At 46.3% G+C, this 19,407-nt stretch overlaps 1 protein-coding gene and 1 long non-coding RNA gene across 3 annotated transcripts; one reads left to right on the top strand and one right to left on the bottom strand.

The window, feature by feature from the left end:
* The first annotated feature begins 10 nt into the window (after positions 1–10).
* On the top strand, positions 11–6,992 carry LOC112903466. The gene is made up of 21 exons (XM_025972737.1): positions 11–202; positions 802–974; positions 1,072–1,242; positions 1,680–1,790; positions 1,875–1,952; positions 2,367–2,557; positions 2,631–2,691; positions 2,856–2,930; positions 3,028–3,105; positions 3,180–3,242; positions 3,321–3,404; positions 3,670–3,830; positions 3,958–3,997; positions 4,091–4,231; positions 4,367–4,486; positions 4,567–4,785; positions 5,127–5,300; positions 5,379–6,057; positions 6,144–6,349; positions 6,424–6,559; positions 6,654–6,992. The coding sequence occupies exons 1-21, from the start codon at positions 28–30 to the stop codon at positions 6,809–6,811; spliced, it is 3,294 nt and encodes a 1,097-aa protein (XP_025828522.1). The 5' UTR covers positions 11–27; the 3' UTR covers positions 6,812–6,992.
* Positions 6,993–11,462: 4,470 nt separating this feature from the next.
* Positions 11,463–13,103, bottom strand: LOC112902202. Of its 2 annotated transcripts, XR_003230514.1 has the most exons (4): positions 13,035–13,103; positions 12,361–12,908; positions 12,048–12,255; positions 11,463–11,962 (listed from the first exon to the last, which is right to left on the bottom strand). It is a non-coding gene; the product is annotated as an uncharacterized LOC112902202 (long non-coding RNA). The 2 variants fall into 2 exon arrangements; XR_003230513.1 differs by having other exon boundaries at positions 12,048–12,908.
* Between the last annotated feature and the right edge of the window lie 6,304 nt (positions 13,104–19,407).

Genomic DNA, 19,407 nt, shown 5'->3' with positions numbered 1-19,407 from the left:
GGGGGAAAATCCTAGGGTTTAGGCTTCATGGAGATCGAGACATCCGCCGCCCCCGCCGCCGCCCTGGCCGGCGACGAGCTGCGGCGGCTCCTCGCCGCCACCCTCAGCCCCGACAAGGCGTCGGTGGACGCCGCCGCCGCGGGGCTCGACAGGGCCGCTGCGGACCCGCGCTTCCCCCTCGCAATCCTCGCCGTCGCCGCAGGTACCACTTTCCTCCCTCCGGCCACTGCTTGCGATTCAAGCTGTGCGCTCACGGCAGCTCTAGTTCCCTGCGATTTTGCGAAAGCTCGTGCCTTTTATTGCCCTAGCCATGGGGGATGCTACTACGTGGAAATTGTGCGCACGGTCTAGCCGCCAGCAAGGGCGCTTCTCCTGTTTCACTGTAATTCACGGGAAAAATAGTAGCTTTTTCCTTTGGGAATTGATACCTATTCGTAGCTCTGGCGATGAGACAGGCAGCTTTGAGGGGTTCGATGCATTTGTGTTAATTTCGCATGCAGAGCACCTAGAATCCTCCTTAATTTTCTTTTCTTTTTGAGACATCCTTAATTTTATTAAAATATGGAACTACTGGATACCACGTCGGCGATGCTGTACATGGAAAGATACAGTTTAGGCAAAGCATGAAATGAGGAACATGAATGAATTGACCAAGTTTGAACCCATGGGCACAATTGAATTGACCAAGTCTTATATGTTCTTTTTTGAGAAAAAATTCCTTTCCATACAAGCCAAAGTTTGGTACCATTTACTTCAGAAAATTCACTGATTCCATTCTTGCTATTTTTGTTGCGGTTATAGGGGATGGTGATCAAGGGGTAAGAGTTGCTGCTGCAACATACTTGAAGAATTTCACCCGGCGCAATATGGAAGGCAGCCTATCTTCATCTCAGCTTTACAAGGAGTTTCGCGACCAACTTGCCCAGACTTTGCTCCAAGTGGAACCTGCAATTCTTCGAGTGCTGATTGAAGCTGTAAGTCCTATATCCCTCGAGAGCCCTGCAACTAGATGCCTCACTAGTAAGGCTGTTTTTCTAATGACTTATGTTCTCTACAATTTCTACGCGACAGTTCCGCCAAGTTGTTGAAAAAGATTTTGTCAAGGATAACTTGTGGCCTGAGCTTATCCCTCAGCTGAAACTAGTGATCCAGAGTAGTAATCTTATTAGTCCAGGCCAGCATCCTGAGTGGAATACCATTAATGCTCTCAAAGTACTTCAATCTGTTGTTAGGCCCTTCCAGGTATATCTCCTCCTTTCTATGCTTCAGTTGTGTGTTGGAAAAACCATCTGCTTCACTTTCTGTTTCTCCAGAAGCATGAACATATGACTTTGATGTCTGTACAATGTATCCCATGCATTCTTTACAGTTAAATTTTCTTGTCCAGGGTAAAGTCACTAGCTTCCTTGTAAACTGAAAATTGATTCCCCTCAATTTTCCTTTATTTTTGGAATTTGCTATTATTCTTATTTCTAAGCATACTCTGTTCGAGATGCTATAGTCACTACTTTGCATTTCAATTCACTAGCATGTTCTTAGTATGCCACTGTCAGACTTCTACTGAAGCTACACGCTAATTTATTTTTGTTATATTCATTGATATTCCACATTTCACATATAGTACTTTAATAGGTAGCATATTTCTTTTTCTTTATTTCCTAATTTATGTCATCCTGCAGTATTTCTTGAATCCAAAAGTTGCAAAAGAGCCTGTTCCACAACAATTGGAGCAAATTGCAGCTGAGATTCTTGTACCATTGCAATTGACATTCCATCATTTTGCTGACAAGGTATTATGTTTGTGCACTTTTTTCTGTTAAATGATATATCCAGTATGATCTTGTTCTTTTGAACATTTATGGTGTGTGCAATAGGTTCTGTTGTCACCCGATGCAAATAAATTGGAATATGAGCAGCTCTTACTCATCACATGCAAATGCATGTATTTCACTGTAAGCCCCTGTTTTCATGAATTCTTTATGTATTGAAAATATCATTGCAATATTTTCTTGAATCATGAGTCATGACAGCATCATAATAAAGGTGAAGCAGAAAAATCTGAAAATTGCTTTATTCAGACTAAGTGCCATTTGCAAAAATATATTTAAGATTATCAATTATGAAAATCTAGGAAGGTAGATCAATGAAATGGTGAGTTCACCAGCGTAGTTTTCATGTTTGTTTAAGGAGGTATTATAGGATTGCTATATTGGGTTTGGCTATTCTCTTTTATCTTTCTTAACGCATTACACGCCTCTCTGTGCATTGACATTGTTGTAATATTGCAACTTATCAATTTTGTGACATGCATGCCTGTTAATTGCTAACTTTTTTCTCATGGGTATCTAATTGTTATATTCTTGCAGGTGAGGTCATACATGCCATCTAGGGTGAAGCAAATTTTGCCTTCCTTTTGCAAAGACATGTACCGTATACTAGATTCTTTGGACTTTAATAGTCTTCCTGAAGATGGAGCTATGATGAGGCTCAAGATTGCAAAGAGATGCCTCGTTATATTTTGCGCACTTGTTACTCGTCACCGGAAGCATGCAGATGAGTATGTACTTTAGCATTTACTGTTCTTGTTTTCTAGCATATTTTTCATAATACTTACTCTCCAATGTTCTCAGCCAGATGCCACATATTGTCAACTGCGCAATCAAAATATCAAAACAAAGCATTAATTTAAGTGTAAGTTCTATACCTTATGAAATTTAATTGTTTGTGCAACACGATGGAGACTAGCATTCTGAGCCCATACCGACATTCTAGATTAATGAATTTTGCGATGGGATCTGTAGTAACTTTTGTTAATTATTATTGGGTGAGATCCTAAGATAGCTAAATGATTGCAGGGACTCGACTCTCTCCCCAACCGGATTTTTTCATTAGCATTTGATGTGATTTCTCGAGTTTTGGAAACAGGACCAGTAAGTATCTGCACCCGATAGTTGGGATTCATAATACTCTCATATGCAATATGCTCGAACTTGATGTCCATCAGTCCATCTGCTCTCATGTTTGCAGGGGTGGCGACTTGTTTCACCACATTTTTCTTCACTTCTGGATTCAGCAATTTTTCCAGCATTAGCATTGAATGAGAAGGTTAGCAACCTATCTTTTGTTTGTACATAAGCATGATATGTACTTCTTTTGGTCTAACTATTGTCTGCATTTAGGATATAGCAGAGTGGGAGGAAGATACTGATGAGTATGTGCAAAAGAATCTTCCCTCTGAACTTGTAAGTACAGGATTCAGCATTTTTAGCCATTTTCTGGTGTTCAACTGTTCATGCTGTTGGCTGATATTTTTTTGGCAGGATGAAATTTCAGGGTGGACTGAGGATTTATTCACTGCAAGGAAAAGTGCAATCAATTTACTTGGTGTTATAGCGCTGTCAAAGGTTGTGATTCTTTTTATTTTCTTCTAGTTTATTGAACACACATAGTATTGAGTTCAGGCTGAGGTAAACATTTTTAGACATTGAATTACTATATTGTAGTCCATGACTTACAGATTCTATATCGAGTGTTTTAATAGTTATATGCATGAGCTTCCAAGTTCATACTCATTTTGTTTTCTTGATCGAACTGAGTAGCTTGTTAAATTTAAACAAGATGTGGAGATGTTCTACTCATTTACATGCACATTTTTTTTGTCGGTTTCAGGGTCCACCAGTTGCATCTGCAGCATCCAAGCGCAAGAAAGGTGATAAAAGTAAAGGAAAATCAGAAAGGAGCTCCATTGGGGAGTTATTGGTCATCCCATTCCTGTCAAAATTTCATATACCTTCCCATGGCGAAGATGCATCATCAAGGGCCGTGCGGAAGTAAGATGATAATAATCACTTGTTTTTATGCTAAACGAAAGGATTACAGACATTCATACATATTTCTATGTCAATTTTTACTAACCCAGATGTACTAAATAATTGATTTCACTATCATTCATTTCAGTTATTTTGGTGTTTTAATGGCATATGGAGGCCTCCAAGATGTAAGAATTTTTAATTATATCATTCAAATGGTGTCTTATTTTATGAACCTATTTTATTATAAATGCTGATTTATTTCAGTATCCATCTTGCAGTTTCTGACTGAGAAGAAAGAGCTGACAGTTACATTGATCAGGAATCGGATTCTTCCATTGTATTCAATGGATCCATGCAGCCCATATTTAATTTCAACAGCTAATTGGGTTATTGGACAGCTTGCGATATGCCTACCAGAGGTTGCTTCCTTTCCTTGTTTTTGTAATTTGATCATTTCATAGGACATACTGGATCAAAGTAAAAGGCTTCATGTAATATATATATTCCTGTAAATTGTATATTTGGCTTTCTAATTTTTGTTTGCTTACCTGTAGGCAATGAACACTAGTATTTATCATTCCTTAATGAAGGCATTGACCATGGAGGACATGGAGGACATAACATGCTATCCAGTTTGTGCCTCTGCTTCTGGTGCCATTGCAGAACTAATCGAGGTAAGAGTCAAACACATTTTTTTCAATGTGGTCCACGCGCCCCTGTATAAACTGAGGTAGTTTCTCTGTGCATTTTGCAGAACAGTTATGCTCCACCTGACTGGCTCATTCTTTTGCAAACGGTTGTGAAAAGAATAAGTACTGGAGATGAAAACGAGTCTGCTCTTTTGTTTAAACTTCTGGGCACTATAGTTGAGGGTGGACAAGAAAAAGTTCTGCCTCATATTCCTGAAATTGTGTCTAATATTGCCAATACTGTAATGAAGCTTCTGCCCCCTGTTCCAGATCCCTGGCCTCAGGTAATAGTGCATCTATCTTCTATGTGTCCAATATTTTGATACTTTGTGGAAGTAGGTTAAATCATTATTGCAAGCTTTTAATAATATGATCAATTATTATGTCCATATAAGTAAAATTGTTACCTGCCTTTCGGAAATTACAGATTAGCTGATTCACTATACTCACTGGAACTAATTAAAACCATCATGTGGAACTACCGAAAGTGTTTTTTTTTTTAAGAAACGCATGTTTCGCCACAATCATATCCTTGTGATCACATTGCATGATATGCCAATATTCCTAGCGTGTTGAATTTCTTGAGGAAATCCCAACCGCACTATTAAATATTTCTTCTATTCAGGTTGTTGAACAGGGTTTTACCTCACTGGTAGCAATGGCTCAAGCTTGGGAGAGCTCTGCGCCAGATGAAAACAGGAAACATGAAAAGAGGGTCTGGCAGTCAGGCCAGTCTTCTATTGCTCAAACATTTTCGTTACTGCTACAAAGAGCTTGGTTGTTGCCAGTTGAGCATACGGTAAAGTTTGCTGTTGATCTGCTGTCTTGAGTATTCATGCAGTGAAATTTGCTTGATTGTTTTTGACATTAATTTCAGGAGAACTCTTGTTCGTCATTGCCACCTCCATCATGTGTAAATGATGCCTCTGTATTACTTGAGTTTGTCATGAGGTCTGTGACTTGCATGGAAGAAACTGCAAGGATGAAGGTCTTTGAGCTAGTACCTATATGGGCTGACACTATTGCTAACTGGGACTCCTGGGAGGAGATGGAGGATCAGGAAGTTTTCAACACAATTAAGGAAGCCATCAATTTCCACCAAAGATTTGACCTCACCGGTTCCTTCCTGAAAATGCTTCCTTCGCTGTCTGAAAATGGTTCACAAAGTTCAGTCATTGGCCGGGTGTCTAATTTTGTGACCAGGGCGATTGCAGCCTACCCATCTGCTACATGGAGGGCATGCTCATGCATCCATACACTATTGCACGCTCCAAACTTCTCCCTTGGAACTGAAGATGCTAGAAAGGCTATTGCTGTATCCTTTGCGCAAGCAGCATTTTCCCGTTTCAAGTCTATATCTGACAGTCCTGCGGGGATATGGAAACCACTATTGTTGGCAATTTCATCATGCTACATTTGCTATCCAGATGCCATTGAACAAGTCTTAAACAACTATGATGGTAATGGCTATACGATTTGGGCATCTGCATTGGCACAAGCATCAAGCAGCTCATTCAGTCCTGGCCTGTCATCTGAATCCGAGATCAAATTAGCTGGTAACTGCTATGTTTAATCTTGTTGATATTTTCTCTGCCATCTTACAACATTGAGCATCTTTTAACTATTTGCTACCTTCATGCAGTGCTAACACTATCAATGGTGATTGAGCGTCTCTTGGTCCTTTCCATGGGTGGCACCAAAGTGTTGCAAGACTGCTATGTATCATTGATGGATTCTTGCATTCAGCTTAAGGAACTTCAGGAGGATGGGGATAATGACGACGATGATGATGGCGCTGAAGATCTTGATGATGATGAAGAGGAGGAAGACACTGAAGATGACGATGAGGTATCAGAATGTAGAATCATGCTTTCTATCTTTTCTAAGTGCACTACTAAATATGAAAGAAATAACGCAATTAGGATTCGGAGGATGATGATGTGCGAGAAGAGACGGAAGAGGAATTCCTTGAAAGATATGCACTGGCGGCTGCAGGTGAGTCGATCGAGGTTGTCGAGGAAGGAGATCTGGATGAGGAAACACAAGACATTGAATTGGGTAAACTTTTTGAATTGTTTCATCGATATATTTTTCTCCCCAAAAAATGGGATGGTTTCATGACCATATATTTGTCTCTTTGGAGCAAATGCAGGTTCTCTGGATGAAGTGGACATACAACAAGTGGTCCTTTCTCTGATGCAGAAGCAACCTGCACTGCAGGCCCAAACGTTGCCAGATGGTCTAATTGAGAGAATTGCAGAGACGTTTCCTGAGTACAAACATCTGTGCCAAGCTCGTCGACAAGCTTAGAGGATAGGATACATGTGCAGGTTTCATTGTTTTGTAGGTTTCTTTTTTATTTTTCTTTAGATTTTATTTTTGACCCCTTCGGGTGTTGTTCCTATGTGAGTGTGACATTGCTCTTGTTATTTTTATCTGTGGAATTGTGAATGAAAATGTTAATGAGATAAGCACTTAAATTCGAAGCCTATGAGTCAAGGTGTATTCTTTTTGGTAGTATATGCTGGAGCAACTTTTTTCATTCTGTTTTTTCCAATTTTGTAAATGACAAGATACTGCACGATTGTGAAGCATGATAGCAAGCTATCAGTTTGCCGACCTATAGTTTTGCCATCATTTTTACTGTTGCTGAAGTTCCATCATATTTTGACCTTTGCCTACTGACCTAACAATAGTAGTGGAGGACCATGGCAAGGTAAGTCGAGAGGGCCCTATATGCTCCCAATACACGCCATAGATAAGAGTTTTGTTCACATGGAGTCAATTAACGAAGCACTTCAGGAGACACTAAAAAACTCATTATCTTTTATTCAGTCTGATCGACGGCGGACATACTACATGCTGGAGCTAGCTGATGGATCACATGAATAGACTTAGCCACCACAAGCTTAGTGGTCACTTAATAAGCAAACAAATGTTCGGGTCATCGACCATCGTATTTTATTTAATTTCTGACTTCAACTTTGACTTGGCAGCAGCACCTGCGCGGATCTCTCGTGCAATCGACACCGTTAACCCTGGGAATGCCGTATTCGCTTAGGCATTCTTTCACGCACTGCTCCATCTCGCAGGTATGACCTTCTCCTACATCTCTGCACATGAGAATGCTATTACCTGCAATGACATCCGGAGCTTACTGAATTAGCAGGCACAAGATTGACAGCGTTAAAGATCATCAGAGACGTGCAGAGTAGTGTAATGCAGACCTGCATAGGAGGACATGATCATAAGAGCCATAGAGACAGCAACCATGGAGCACACGAGCTGGATCCCAATCCTGTTGGTGGCTGCCATGGAGGAGAAGCAGGTTTGCCTGACTACGTTCTTTTTTTTTTAATCTATTTTCGTGTACAAATGCTATTGCTCGACTTCTTTGCTGGTTAATATAGAGGCACAATAGAATCAAGTGTAGATCCTGCATTGATGTTTTCATATCTCAGTGAAAAGGTTGGAAATCTTGTAAGATGCAAATAATAGTAAAATGTGACATTGTGGACCCTTGCCCTCTCCCACATTAATGTTTCGCAATCTGAAACATGAGTACTGATAGGTATACCGGTAACATTTGTATACTGATGGTATACAAGAACATGTGATTCTTACGCCTAAAAAAAAAGAACATGCGATTCTTTCTCCAATACAGAAGAAATAGAACCAACCTGCGATTCTTTTTTTTTTGTCTCTCGTTTATTTTTCTCTAATAATACAGAAGAAATAGAACCAACCTGCTCTGGAGGCCCAAGCAGTAACTAGTCGAGAGGCTTAGTGGGCTTATTTTTCTCTCTCTCTCTCTTTCGTCATGTGAGCAGAGCTGTGCCAAAAAAAAAATGTATGTTTTAGGCTGGCCTCACTAGCTACTAGGCAGTATTTGTCAGCAGATTCGACGCTGACCCAGCTCATGAAAGAAAGAATTCGATGCATGGTTGCTCATACGGTTTGGGAATCGGCGGTGATAACCGAAGTCATCACCGTCGATCATTGTTGGTCAAGTCGCAGGGATTTGCGGCGTGACACTCTTCTGTGTCCTCTGCAATAAATTAAACTTACTAACTTCATTATATTCATGCCCTGTTGATTCAGCAATAACAATCTGAAATTCTGAATATTATGGCCCATAGGTGGAGGGGAGGACGGAGGACACGATCACGAGAGCAGTGAGAGCAGCAGCAGCCATCGAGCGCACGGTGCTTCTCGTGTTGAGCGCCATACCTAATAATAAGCTACAGGTATGGGTGGTATAGTATTTGAGATGATTGCTAGTATTACAACTCTTCTGACTAGCAGTGCTCGTTGGCAACTCTGACTAGCAGCCATCAAGTTTTTTCTTCTTGGCTGCGAACGACTCCCATGTTTTGCGCCTTCAACAATTTCACTTCGTCATTCAACTAATAAGCGCAGAATCTCACCCGTCTCAAAATACAAGCATTTCTAAGTTTGCTAAGGCAAACTATCTGACAAATTAAGCAGTGAAATTGTAATTTTTTAGACAAATTAATTAAGTAAATGGCCCATGCGAAACACCATATATACTTGTTTGCAAATATATAGGCAGAAAGGCACCGCGTGCGAGGCACATAATCTATCAGATATAATATGATAAAACATGCATGAATTCATGGCTTGGAGTTGCATCAAGCAGATGCTTGAAAAATTATTACACGCAGGAGCTAGAAATTATTAAGTCGACCGGCTACATTCATGAAATTCTTAGTTTTAATCCATCATCAGCGTATATATGGTTCGATCACCATTGTCCAGAGGCGGATCCCGGGGGGGGGGGGGGGGGTGTGCAGGGGGGCTGAGCCCCTCCTACCCCCGTACAACCAATGGAGCCCTCCAAAGCCCCCCTAAATTCGCATCCTAAATTCGCCACTGCCACTGCCTGGCTGGGCTTGGCGCCGGGGCAGGGGGGCTGCTGCTTGGGGCCTCCGCCATCAAGTAGCAGCAGCAGTGCATGAAATTCACCCTCTTGCAGGCGGATCTGACGAACCTGTTGCCGAACCTGCTTTGGCATGATCGGTCGCACGACTTGTCGACGCATATGATATATCCACGGTTGCATATCTCCTCTTCAACTACAAGTACAGTCGGCAAACGAGAACAGTTAGTCAGTTTGAGGAACAGAAAAAAAATACAGAGTAAAATATGAAATAGAGTCTCATGTTTCTTCAGGTGTACCGGCACCGGCCGCATTGGTGGATGTCAGGGCGCAAGACATGACCACGGTGATGATGCAGACAGCAGCAGCTACCGAGTGCATGGCCCTCATCGTATCAACACTAGTCTTCACACAGGTGCCGCGAGGGGGAGATTTGCTTGAGCCTATATACCTAGCTAGCTCTTCTGTCTCGGGTGCTCATGAGCCGGCAAGAGCTTATGCTAGTTTTATATGGAATGAAGTCGTCGGTGCCAATTCAATAACAATTCAGGATTCATGTCCTCTTCCACACCAATGTTGGCATACCTCACTGCAAGGATTTGATATCATCCTATAGCTTTTTTTTAACAAAAAAGAAAGTTGTTTCCAGCCTTTGCAATCGCACACAGCCAAATTTGATATCCTATCTTCTAGACACCAATTGCAAATGTGACGGTATCTTTCTGGTCCACAGGGCTCTTCTAGTGTGGTATCCAATACTTTTTCCTTCGCATGCATCAGCATGAACACTGCAAAATAACAATTTCCTTGTATTTCAATTATTTTTGGTGTGTGATTTGGGTGCATGCCATTAGTTTGGCAGCACAACCGGCAAGGAATAAATACACAAATCGTACAAGATCGATAAAATTAATCTGTAAATTAAACTAGAGAATTCCGTAGCTAAATAAGGGACTAGTTGATTTTGCTTCATGGCCAGGAGCACTGCCGCCTCCACGTACACCACGGCTGCCCCATCATAGGCCACAGGTAACCCCAACACCAAATCCTCATCCCATTCAGTTTCTAGTACAAATTCCAGCAATTGCTGGATAAGCAAGATCTCAATCGATTGACAAGCTATGAGCAAGTCTGAAATATTTTGCTGGTAGTAGGCATATAACTTGCCATGTAAATGAATTATTAGCCTTGATCAGGAGGGTAGGAAGGAAAGTCCCTTCCTTACAAGCATTGTTCCTAAATTTGTTGTGAATCGAGATGTACTCTAACCAACTTATCATGACAGGAAAATAGTTATTGAGTTTGCATTATTAAGCATGACAATGCATATAGTACACTTTGACTACATTACCAAATTCTTGCATGCAGGAGCTACTTATGGCTGCTGCTACTATTCACCGGCACCGTCAGGGATGATTGCTGATGACGATCACCGCAGCAGCAGTACATCCGATGATCATTTCGGCAAAAGGCTACGCGTGGAGGGTCGCATCCCATCGCGCACCCCGCGGTCTCGCAGTCCGGATCAGGCATACAGAACGCTGTTTGAACTGCACAAGCAAAGAAGCAACACATGCAGTACGCACCCAGTGTAAATAAACATAGTGAAATAGTGGACATTATGAGAATAAGGCACAGGTCAGTGGGCATGCATTACTTGCATGGCAAGATGAGATGACCATGGCCATGGCCACGACAAGAGCCATGAACATCATCAGAACATTGGTGCCCTTCTTCTTGACAGGTGCCATGGTGACCAAGCGATCGAAATGGAGGATGAAGAAGTCTTATTCTTGTGTTTGGATCTGGATGCATTTGCTTCTGTGGCCCAGGTTATATACGTAGAGGTAGAATACAAGGCAAGCACGAAATCAAACCAGATCACTTTTTTAATTTGATACCTTGTATATCCTTGCATCAAAAATAAATTGATACTACCATACAAACCCATACGTTTGGATGTCATTTACCGGCTGCTACTTTTGAGAGACAGTTTTGGCTGCAAATAAACGAGAGATACCATAACACATCTTTCATATGGCATGATGGGTGGGTAATTAGTTATTTTGAATCTCATCCTTGAAATGCACTTTTTGACTGAAACCATGAATCCGATTTCAGTTCTGTTTAAACCGCCATATTGTTTAGAATAAGTACAACAGGCCGTATTTGTCTAAAAGGAAACTAGGCTTGATTTTTAATGGGCCTGGCCCAGCCAATGTGATGAAGCTACTGACAGGGAAAATCTGCTGAATATTTTTTCAGGATATTTGCAGAGACAGAAAACACTATGTATAGCATCACCCCATCCATTCATACTATGTACTACCGTTACACAAATTACTCCTGCCCGGTGATGACCACATTTTTCCGGCGGTGCGGCGGTGGCAGCCGGATCAGACGCCGGCCGCCGGGCATCGTTCATGCATCCGGCACTCGGCAGCAGCAGCTGGGGTAGTACTGGCCCGGCGTGCAGTACGTCTGGAAGTTCTTGAAGTTGTTCTTCTGGCAGTAGTTGGTGCACGTCTCGTCAGAGCACGGAACGATCGCGTGGCAGTAGTCTGTCAGTGTCAACAAAACATGCGTCTCCGTTAGTATTCTACGCGGGACAAAAATTAGTAACCTGCTGCATGAACAACACATTACCTGCTGCTGCATGGCAAGATGAGAAGACCGTGGCAATGACCACGAGGTCCACGACAAGAGCTGCCAACAGCAGAACACCCGTGCCCTTCTTGACATGTGCCATGGTGACCAAGTGTGGTATGGAGACGAAGCTCTCTATTCTTGTGCTTGCATTGGGTCGATCTAGCTAGAGGTGTTTTGGTGGTTGTGCTTTGCTCCTTCTGGGGCCCTGTAGGTTAGTTTTATAGAGGCAAAAGGGAGGCACAAAATCAGACCAGATCTCTCTCGTATACTTCGATACATTCTTAACCTTCCATGAGAAGTAAATTGATACCTTAACCCATATGTTCGTATGTCACTTACTGGCTGGTACTTTTTTGACAGAGTCAATTTTGGCTGCAAAAAAGAAGAGATTTGATGTACTGCATTGAGCTTCAGCATCAGATCATACCAGCCACCTCTTTTTTCCCCCCCTGAATTGGTAACTTCCCTCAATGAATTGAACCCGTTTGCTGCATCAACGGTTTGTTCCATAAATGGGCCAAATATCCTCAGCCAGAGCAACCCCTCCCCTGTCCTCTGAACCATTGGGCATTCAGGGAATTTTGACTGAGTTGAAATCCTTGGAATAGAGCGTTACTTTACGGGAATTATCCAGATAGATTGATTAGCCACTTCTGACCGATGAACCAGACACTGATTCTGAGACAGGATGGATAGGCCCTGGTACGTTCAAAGCTGCAACATGCATGCCTTGAATGTTGAAGAAGCTTCCATGCTTTCTAAGTAAATTTTAATATTGAAGAAGGTCCAATGCTTTCTAACCAACTGTCATCATGTGCTTTCCACTTCTGGCAGAATGTTGACCGATCGGTAAGCACACTGGAACAATGAACAAACAAGAATTTCAGTTCCATGTTTTTGTCGAAAAAAACTGTTCCATGCTTTTTACATGCATTAGCAGTAGATGATGTTCCCATGTTGTCAAATATTCTTTTAGAACTGTACCTGAGACAGGTAACTGAGATGAGCAAGCTGATCCATGGAACTCCACCCCCCCCCCCCCCCCCACCCCCCGGCGGGAAACTCCTGTTGCATGAGATTCAAGCCAGTGGCAGAAAGTTAAGAAGCTGTAAAAGACACCTTATCAGGACATTCACACCTTTTTTTCTATATGCTTATACAAATCAACAAAGTTGCTGCAGCCAAAGATGCATTTGAACATTTGAAATATAGAATTGTTTTCAGTCAACTGGGTGAGCATATGTAGACTTCATTTGCTGGATGAGTGGATGTTGAATGAGCCTGTGGCCTGCTTGGTGTGAAGTTTGGAGACTAGAGTCGAGAGACAGCAGCGGATATATCTTGCTCTCCTGTCGTAAATTGATCAAAACTTTGGGTATTGGAAGGAATTAGCGACTAGCCATTCTTAGTATTAGATACAGGTTTTTTTTTTCCAAGCAAATTCATGGTAGCTAATATAAATATATACACCATCAGAATTTGCAACCAAGCAGGAAACATAACATGAATGGATCAGTTTGCCTGAGAATGTCATTCATCTCAAGCTGCTAGACTCTGCTAGCCTCTTGTTTGGGGACAAGGGCCAAGCATTTGTCCCTAGAACAAGTCTGCATTCCTCATCGTTCCTCCTTACAGGCAAAGCATCGAACACTTGGTGTGCTATGCGCAACCACCGGACACCTCACAGCACACAGTCCATTTCAAACCGAGACAATGGCATTGGCATGCATAATGGAACTATCGGAGGAAGAGATGAATACCTGGAACGCGTAGCCGGAGATACGAGGCGATGAGCAGCCGGCGAACGAGCAGACCCGCTCTCACTCTGTAGCAGCCTGAGAAGAAGAGTAACAGAAATTGGTTGCCGCCCTGGTCCACGCCACCGCCATAAGCGCCAAGGAGCCTCACCGCTTCTGGCCACCGGCGAGCCAAACACCTGCGCCACCGCCGGCGCTGCCGCGGCAGCGTCTCTGCGGGGGAGAGAGAGGGCCCGTTTGCTGGGGAACGCTGCTGCGGGAAAGTGAAATCGATGGAGGGTAGCGGCGGAGGCATGGATGCAAGGGTACCGGCGATTGGCGGGCGGCTGCGCGGCCTCGCCGGATGCCATGCCGCCGGCCGCAAATATTTTGGAGAAATAATCGCGAACCAAAGTTTACATACGCCCCCCTACATTTTGTAAATACCCCCCTAACTCGGATCGCGACTATGGATCGCGATCCGAATATTGACACATAGGGCCCTACATATTTTCACATAGCCCCCTGGTTTGGATCGCGATATTTGCAAATAGGCCTCTAGCTTCGTCTGGTTCGGTCGGCATCTCCCGCTCCGGCCTGTCCGCCGGCGGCCGTCGCCGCCATCCTCCCGGCTGGAATCGAAGCTCCGTTGCCGGATCAAGATGTGGGATAAGAAAGGCGCTCTGTTCCCGAGCTTCCGAGGCGACCAAAAGAGCAGCCGCGCGCTTGAATCAGAATCATTCTCTCTGCCCTTAGCTTGTTGCTCTTCTGCTGCAGGTGAATCATTGGGCAACTTCCTGCATTGTTGCTGATGCCGATTTGGTGTAATATTTTTTTTATCTTCTTCAGTGTCACCACCACGTCGGTCATCGATATCACTTGAGAAGAGCAAACCCACCTCAAATATTGCTGAAAGAAACTCGTTCAGGTTGCTTGTCCAGAACAGAGGAGGGCATATCTTTGCAGTAGATGCTTGTCCAGAACAGAGGCAAGTTCAGTTCCTAATGCTTGAGGAACCCACTGCCTGATGCTCATCTCTCCAACGAACATTAAGGAGCATGATTCCGTAACCGAAAACATTGCTCCAAACACCGTAACGAGATCTTCTGAAAACAGCCTGTACATGTGCTGACGAGTGATCCTAGTGGGCATGGCTACAGGCTCACAGGGAAGATGTTACTCTACGAAACAGCAAGCATATGATAAGTGAAGACAAAGCTTTTCATTTCAAAGTGCAGAACATTGTACATTACACATATGTGTTCGATCCGAGGCCGATTACTCCACCCGTAGGAGCTGCTCTCCCTCGCCGGAACTGAGGAAGAAGACCTGGAACGCCCAGGAACACCAACGCACGCGAACACTTGGAACTGGGAAAGTTTTGTGCGGCAAATTCAACCACTTTTTCTGTTATCCATTGACACATTTATAGTTGAAAACAAAAGAGGACCATGTGGCCACTAACTCGCCCAAACCACTCCCCACGACGTTCCTCAACTCGCGCCATCCCACGAGCCTCCATCGTGCCGAGTAATCTGGGCGATCTCGACGCGTTCCCGCGCAAAGACAGAGCGCGCGAACTCTACTCAAACTAAACAGACCGGCTTAAGCTCCCGCGCAAGCATGCAGGGAACTTGGCCACCAACAGCTATCCTATTTTGTACATAAGCAAATATGTAGGAGCAGCACTTGGATTACCTAACAATCTCCCCTTAATCTATGTGCTGCTCATGATAAATTGATGACGCCCATTTTCTCCCGCAATTCTTGAAACAGGATCTTCCCGAGAGGTTTCGTCAGGATGTCCGCGAGCTGCTCCTTGGTTCCCACGAATTCAACATTGATGTCACCACGATCGACACATTCACGAATGTAGTGAAACTTGGTGTCGATATGTTTGCTCCGATCATGAAGCACAGGGTTCTTGCAGAGTGCTATTGCTGCCATGTTGTCCATCTTCAGGCGTGGTGGAGATGCCTTCTTCCCGGTCACATCCTCAATCAGGCGCCCGAGCCATGTTGCCTGGCAGGCTGCTGCCGCGCCTGCGATGAATTCAGCCTCGCAGGATGAGAGCGCTACTACGCGCTGCTTCTGTGAAAGCCAGGACACGGGATTAGCGCCGAGATAGAAGATAATTCCCGTCGTGCTTTTGCGATCGTCCACGTCTCCGGCCAAGTCACTGTCAGAATACCCCAGAAAGCTTAGTCCGCCGCCACCTCCCCTGGAGTACCACAAACCGTAGCTGGTAGTGCCTGCAACATAACGAAGTAAATGCTTTACTGCCGCCATGTGATCCTTCCTTGGTTCCTCCATGAATCGGCTCAGGTACCCAACACTGAAAGAGAGATCAGGCCGGGTATGGAGCAGATAACGCAGGCTGCCTATGATGCTGCGGTACATGGTCGAATCATCCTCCAAAGGTGACGCACTTGCCTTGGACAGCTTCAGTCTGACCTCCATTGGTGTCGCGCAGGCATTGCAGCTGTTCATCCCTGCCTTCTTGAGCAGCTTTAACGCGTATGCACCTTGGCACAGTCCCATGCCTCGTGCTCCTTGTTTCACCTCGATGCCCAGATAGTAAGACAGATGTCCCAGATCGCTCATCTTGAATAGCCTTTTCATCTCCTGCTTGAATGAGTCGATCTCTGTGTTCAACTCCCCTGTGATGATGAGATCATCCACGTAGACCCCCACCACCAGTCTTGACGCTTGAGTGCCGCGCATGTAAAGCCCGTGCTCACACTTGCTTCGGGTGAATCCAAGCTCATGTAGGCTGGCATCCAGCTTCACGTTCCATGCCCTGGGAGCTTGACGCAGCCCGTACAGTGCCTTGTGGAGCCGCAGCACCTTCTCTTCATGCCCGGCAGCAGTGAACCCGGGGGGCTGTGACACATAGACTTCCTCTGCCAGCTCGCCGTTGAGAAACGCGGATTTCACATCCATATGATGCACAGACCAGCCATGGTGCGCCGCCACGGCTAGTACCACGCGTACCGACTCCATGCGCGCAACAGGAGCAAACACTTCCTCAAAATCAATACCCTGCCGCTGCACATAACCCTTCGCGACAAGCCTGGCCTTGTACTTGACCACCTCGCCGTGTTCATCTCTTTTAAGCTTGAAAACCCACTTCAAACCGATGGCACGCTGTCCTTTTGGCGGATCAACTAAGGTCCAAGTCTTGTTCTCTTCAATTGAAACCATCTCCTCGAGCATGGCCATGCGCCATTCCTTGACACCCTTTGCTTCTTCCGCCGATGCTGGTTCGTCCCCGATTGCCGCCAGTAGTTCCTCCGTGAGCTCTCTCTCAGCATGTCCAGGAGTTGACGCCGGACCCAGGACATTTTCCACAGTCCGGAATCGTAGTGGTGCCTCATCATGGTCGTCGTCGAGGTCAAGCTCCCCCGTCGGTGGAGATGCGAACTCGATTGCCGGTGGCGTCGTTGGACTGGCGACCGGTGTGCGGGGCTCAGACCCGCACGTGGGCATTTCCGCGCGGCTTGACGTAGACCCAGGTGTTGATGAAGCAGGCGTGGCCGTTGGCGCGCGTGGCACCTCCACGGCCGCAGCCTCGCGTCGGGTTGCCCGACCGTGGTGAACTCGACGCAGAATGGGTTGTCGTCGTCGTTCGGTCCCGCTCCTGCCTCCTTGCCCCAATCCCAGGGGCGATCCTCTTCAAACACCGCGTCCCGCGACACGTGAACACGCCGTGTGACTGGGTTGTAGAAGCGCCACGCCTTGGTGCCTTGCTCGTACCCAACGAACACCATCGGCGTGCTCCGATCCTCCAGCTTCGTCAGTGGCTTGCCGCCGGCTTTCACATGTGCTACACATCCAAAGGTGCGGAAGAAATGAACCGGTGGCTGTTGGCCGTGCCATACCTGATATGGTGTCTTCCCTTCGACGCTCTAGGTGGGTGACCTGTTCAGAATGAACACCGCCGTGGTCACCGCTTCCCCCCAGAACCATCCTGGCATCGTCATGGCCTTCATCATGCTCCTGGCTATCCCCATCACCGTCTGATTTCTCCGCTCCACCACGCCGTTTTGTTGTGGCGAGTAAGGTGCAGTGAAGTGCCTCTGGATGCCCTCTTGCGCGCAGTGCTCGACGAAGGTGCGCGCCGTGAACTCTCCACCACGGTCGGTGCGCAGAGTTCCCAATTTCCTTCCTGCCTCAGTCTCAGCTCGCGCCTGGAATGCCGTGAACGCTGTCGCCGCCTGGCCCTTGGTGCTCAGCAGGATCAGCCACATGTAGCGGCTCAAATCATCAACGAGCAGGAAGAAGTACTTGTTGTTGCTCGGGGTCGCTGGCGTCACGGGGCCGCAGAGATCGCCATGAACGAGCTCCAGCTTGTGCGCCGCGCGATATTTTGCCTCAGATGGAAACGCCAGTCATCGCTGTTTCCCGGCCAGACAACTGTCGCAGACCTGATCAACATGATCGATCTGTGGCAGTCCCCGCACCATGTCCTGCTCTGCAAGCCGCCGTAGCCCGCGAAAGTTGAGGTGGCCGTAGCGCGCGTGCCACCGCCACGCCGCGCTCGATCCCTGTGCAGCCAAACATACTGGCTTACCGATGTTGAGATTCAGGGTGTACAGGTTGTTGGCCGCCCTTTCCACCTTCGCCAGGAGACGCCGCTGCGCGTCCCAGATCTTCAGGGATCCACACTCCACGAGGATCTTGTAGCCGTCCCCTTCCAGCTGACCGAGGCTCACGATGTTGGCGGTGAGACGCGGGATGTGATACACCCCGGTGAGCGCCTGATGTTCGCCCGTCTTGCACTTGAACAGCACGGTGCCGCGGCCTTCGATTTTGACCATGGATCCATCCCCAAATCGGACAGATCCATGGACGCCTGTGTCGAGCTCGGAGAAGAATCCGCGCTCCCCCGTCATGTGATTCGTGGCTCCCGTGTCGAGGATCCACTGCGCGCGGCTTTCTTGATCCTTGTTGTCGAGCTGGACGAAGAGCTTGCTCTCGTCGAGGTGGATCGCCGGTGGCTCCCATCGCGCCGCCGCCGTTTGAAGGGAGGAGGAGGCGTTGACTGACACAGCAGCCACCAGCAGCGCTTGGTTGGAGTCTGCCTCCTCCACTTGGGCCATATGGGCCGCCTCGTCCCTTTTCTTCTTGCGGCACTCACGGGCCCAATGTCCTTCCTTGCCGCAGTACCGGCACTCGTTGCCGGCGACGTCCTTGCCATTGTGGCCGGACTTTCCGCCGCCGCGCCCGCTGCCGTAACCGCCTCCACGACCGCGGCCGCGGCCCCTCCTGTTACCTGACGACTCCCTCCTGCGTTCTGAGCCTCTGGTGCCCGAACCGCCGCCGCTCGAACTGCCTCCACCGTTGAGCTGGAGCCGCGATGAGATGCGCGCGACTAGCTCATCCTCGGTGAGGTTGAGCTTGGCGATGGAGTCATTGCCGTTGTAGCCGTGGCGTTCCTCCGTGACCTTCAGTCGCCCGATCAGCTCCTCCACAGAGACGTCGTCGAGATTGAGCAGAGTTTCGATCGACGATGCGATCTGCTCGAACCTCGGTGGAAGTGCCTGCAAGAACTTGCGTACCACCTGCTCCTCCTGGATGCCATCGCCAAGCACCGTGAGTTGGGTCACAATGCGACTGAT

The sequence above is a fragment of the Panicum hallii genome, chromosome 8 (assembly GCF_002211085.1).
Source record: "Panicum hallii strain FIL2 chromosome 8, PHallii_v3.1, whole genome shotgun sequence".
In the NCBI taxonomy this organism is placed as follows: domain Eukaryota; kingdom Viridiplantae; phylum Streptophyta; class Magnoliopsida; order Poales; family Poaceae; genus Panicum; species Panicum hallii.
The sequence above is the reverse complement of the archived record's forward strand: the minus strand, read 5'-3'. Positions and strand labels throughout refer to the sequence as shown.

Bases quoted from the DNA above. Each gene is read 5' to 3' on its own strand.
- LOC112903466 (XM_025972737.1), top strand. From the start codon at position 28: ATGGAGATCGAGACATCCGCCGCCCCCGCCGCCGCCCTGGCCGGCGAC. The intron at 2,692-2,855 runs GTAAGTTCTATA...AAATGATTGCAG, and splicing joins AACAAAGCATTAATTTAAGT to GGACTCGACTCTCTCCCCAA. The intron at 3,106-3,179 runs GTTAGCAACCTA...GTCTGCATTTAG, and splicing joins CATTAGCATTGAATGAGAAG to GATATAGCAGAGTGGGAGGA.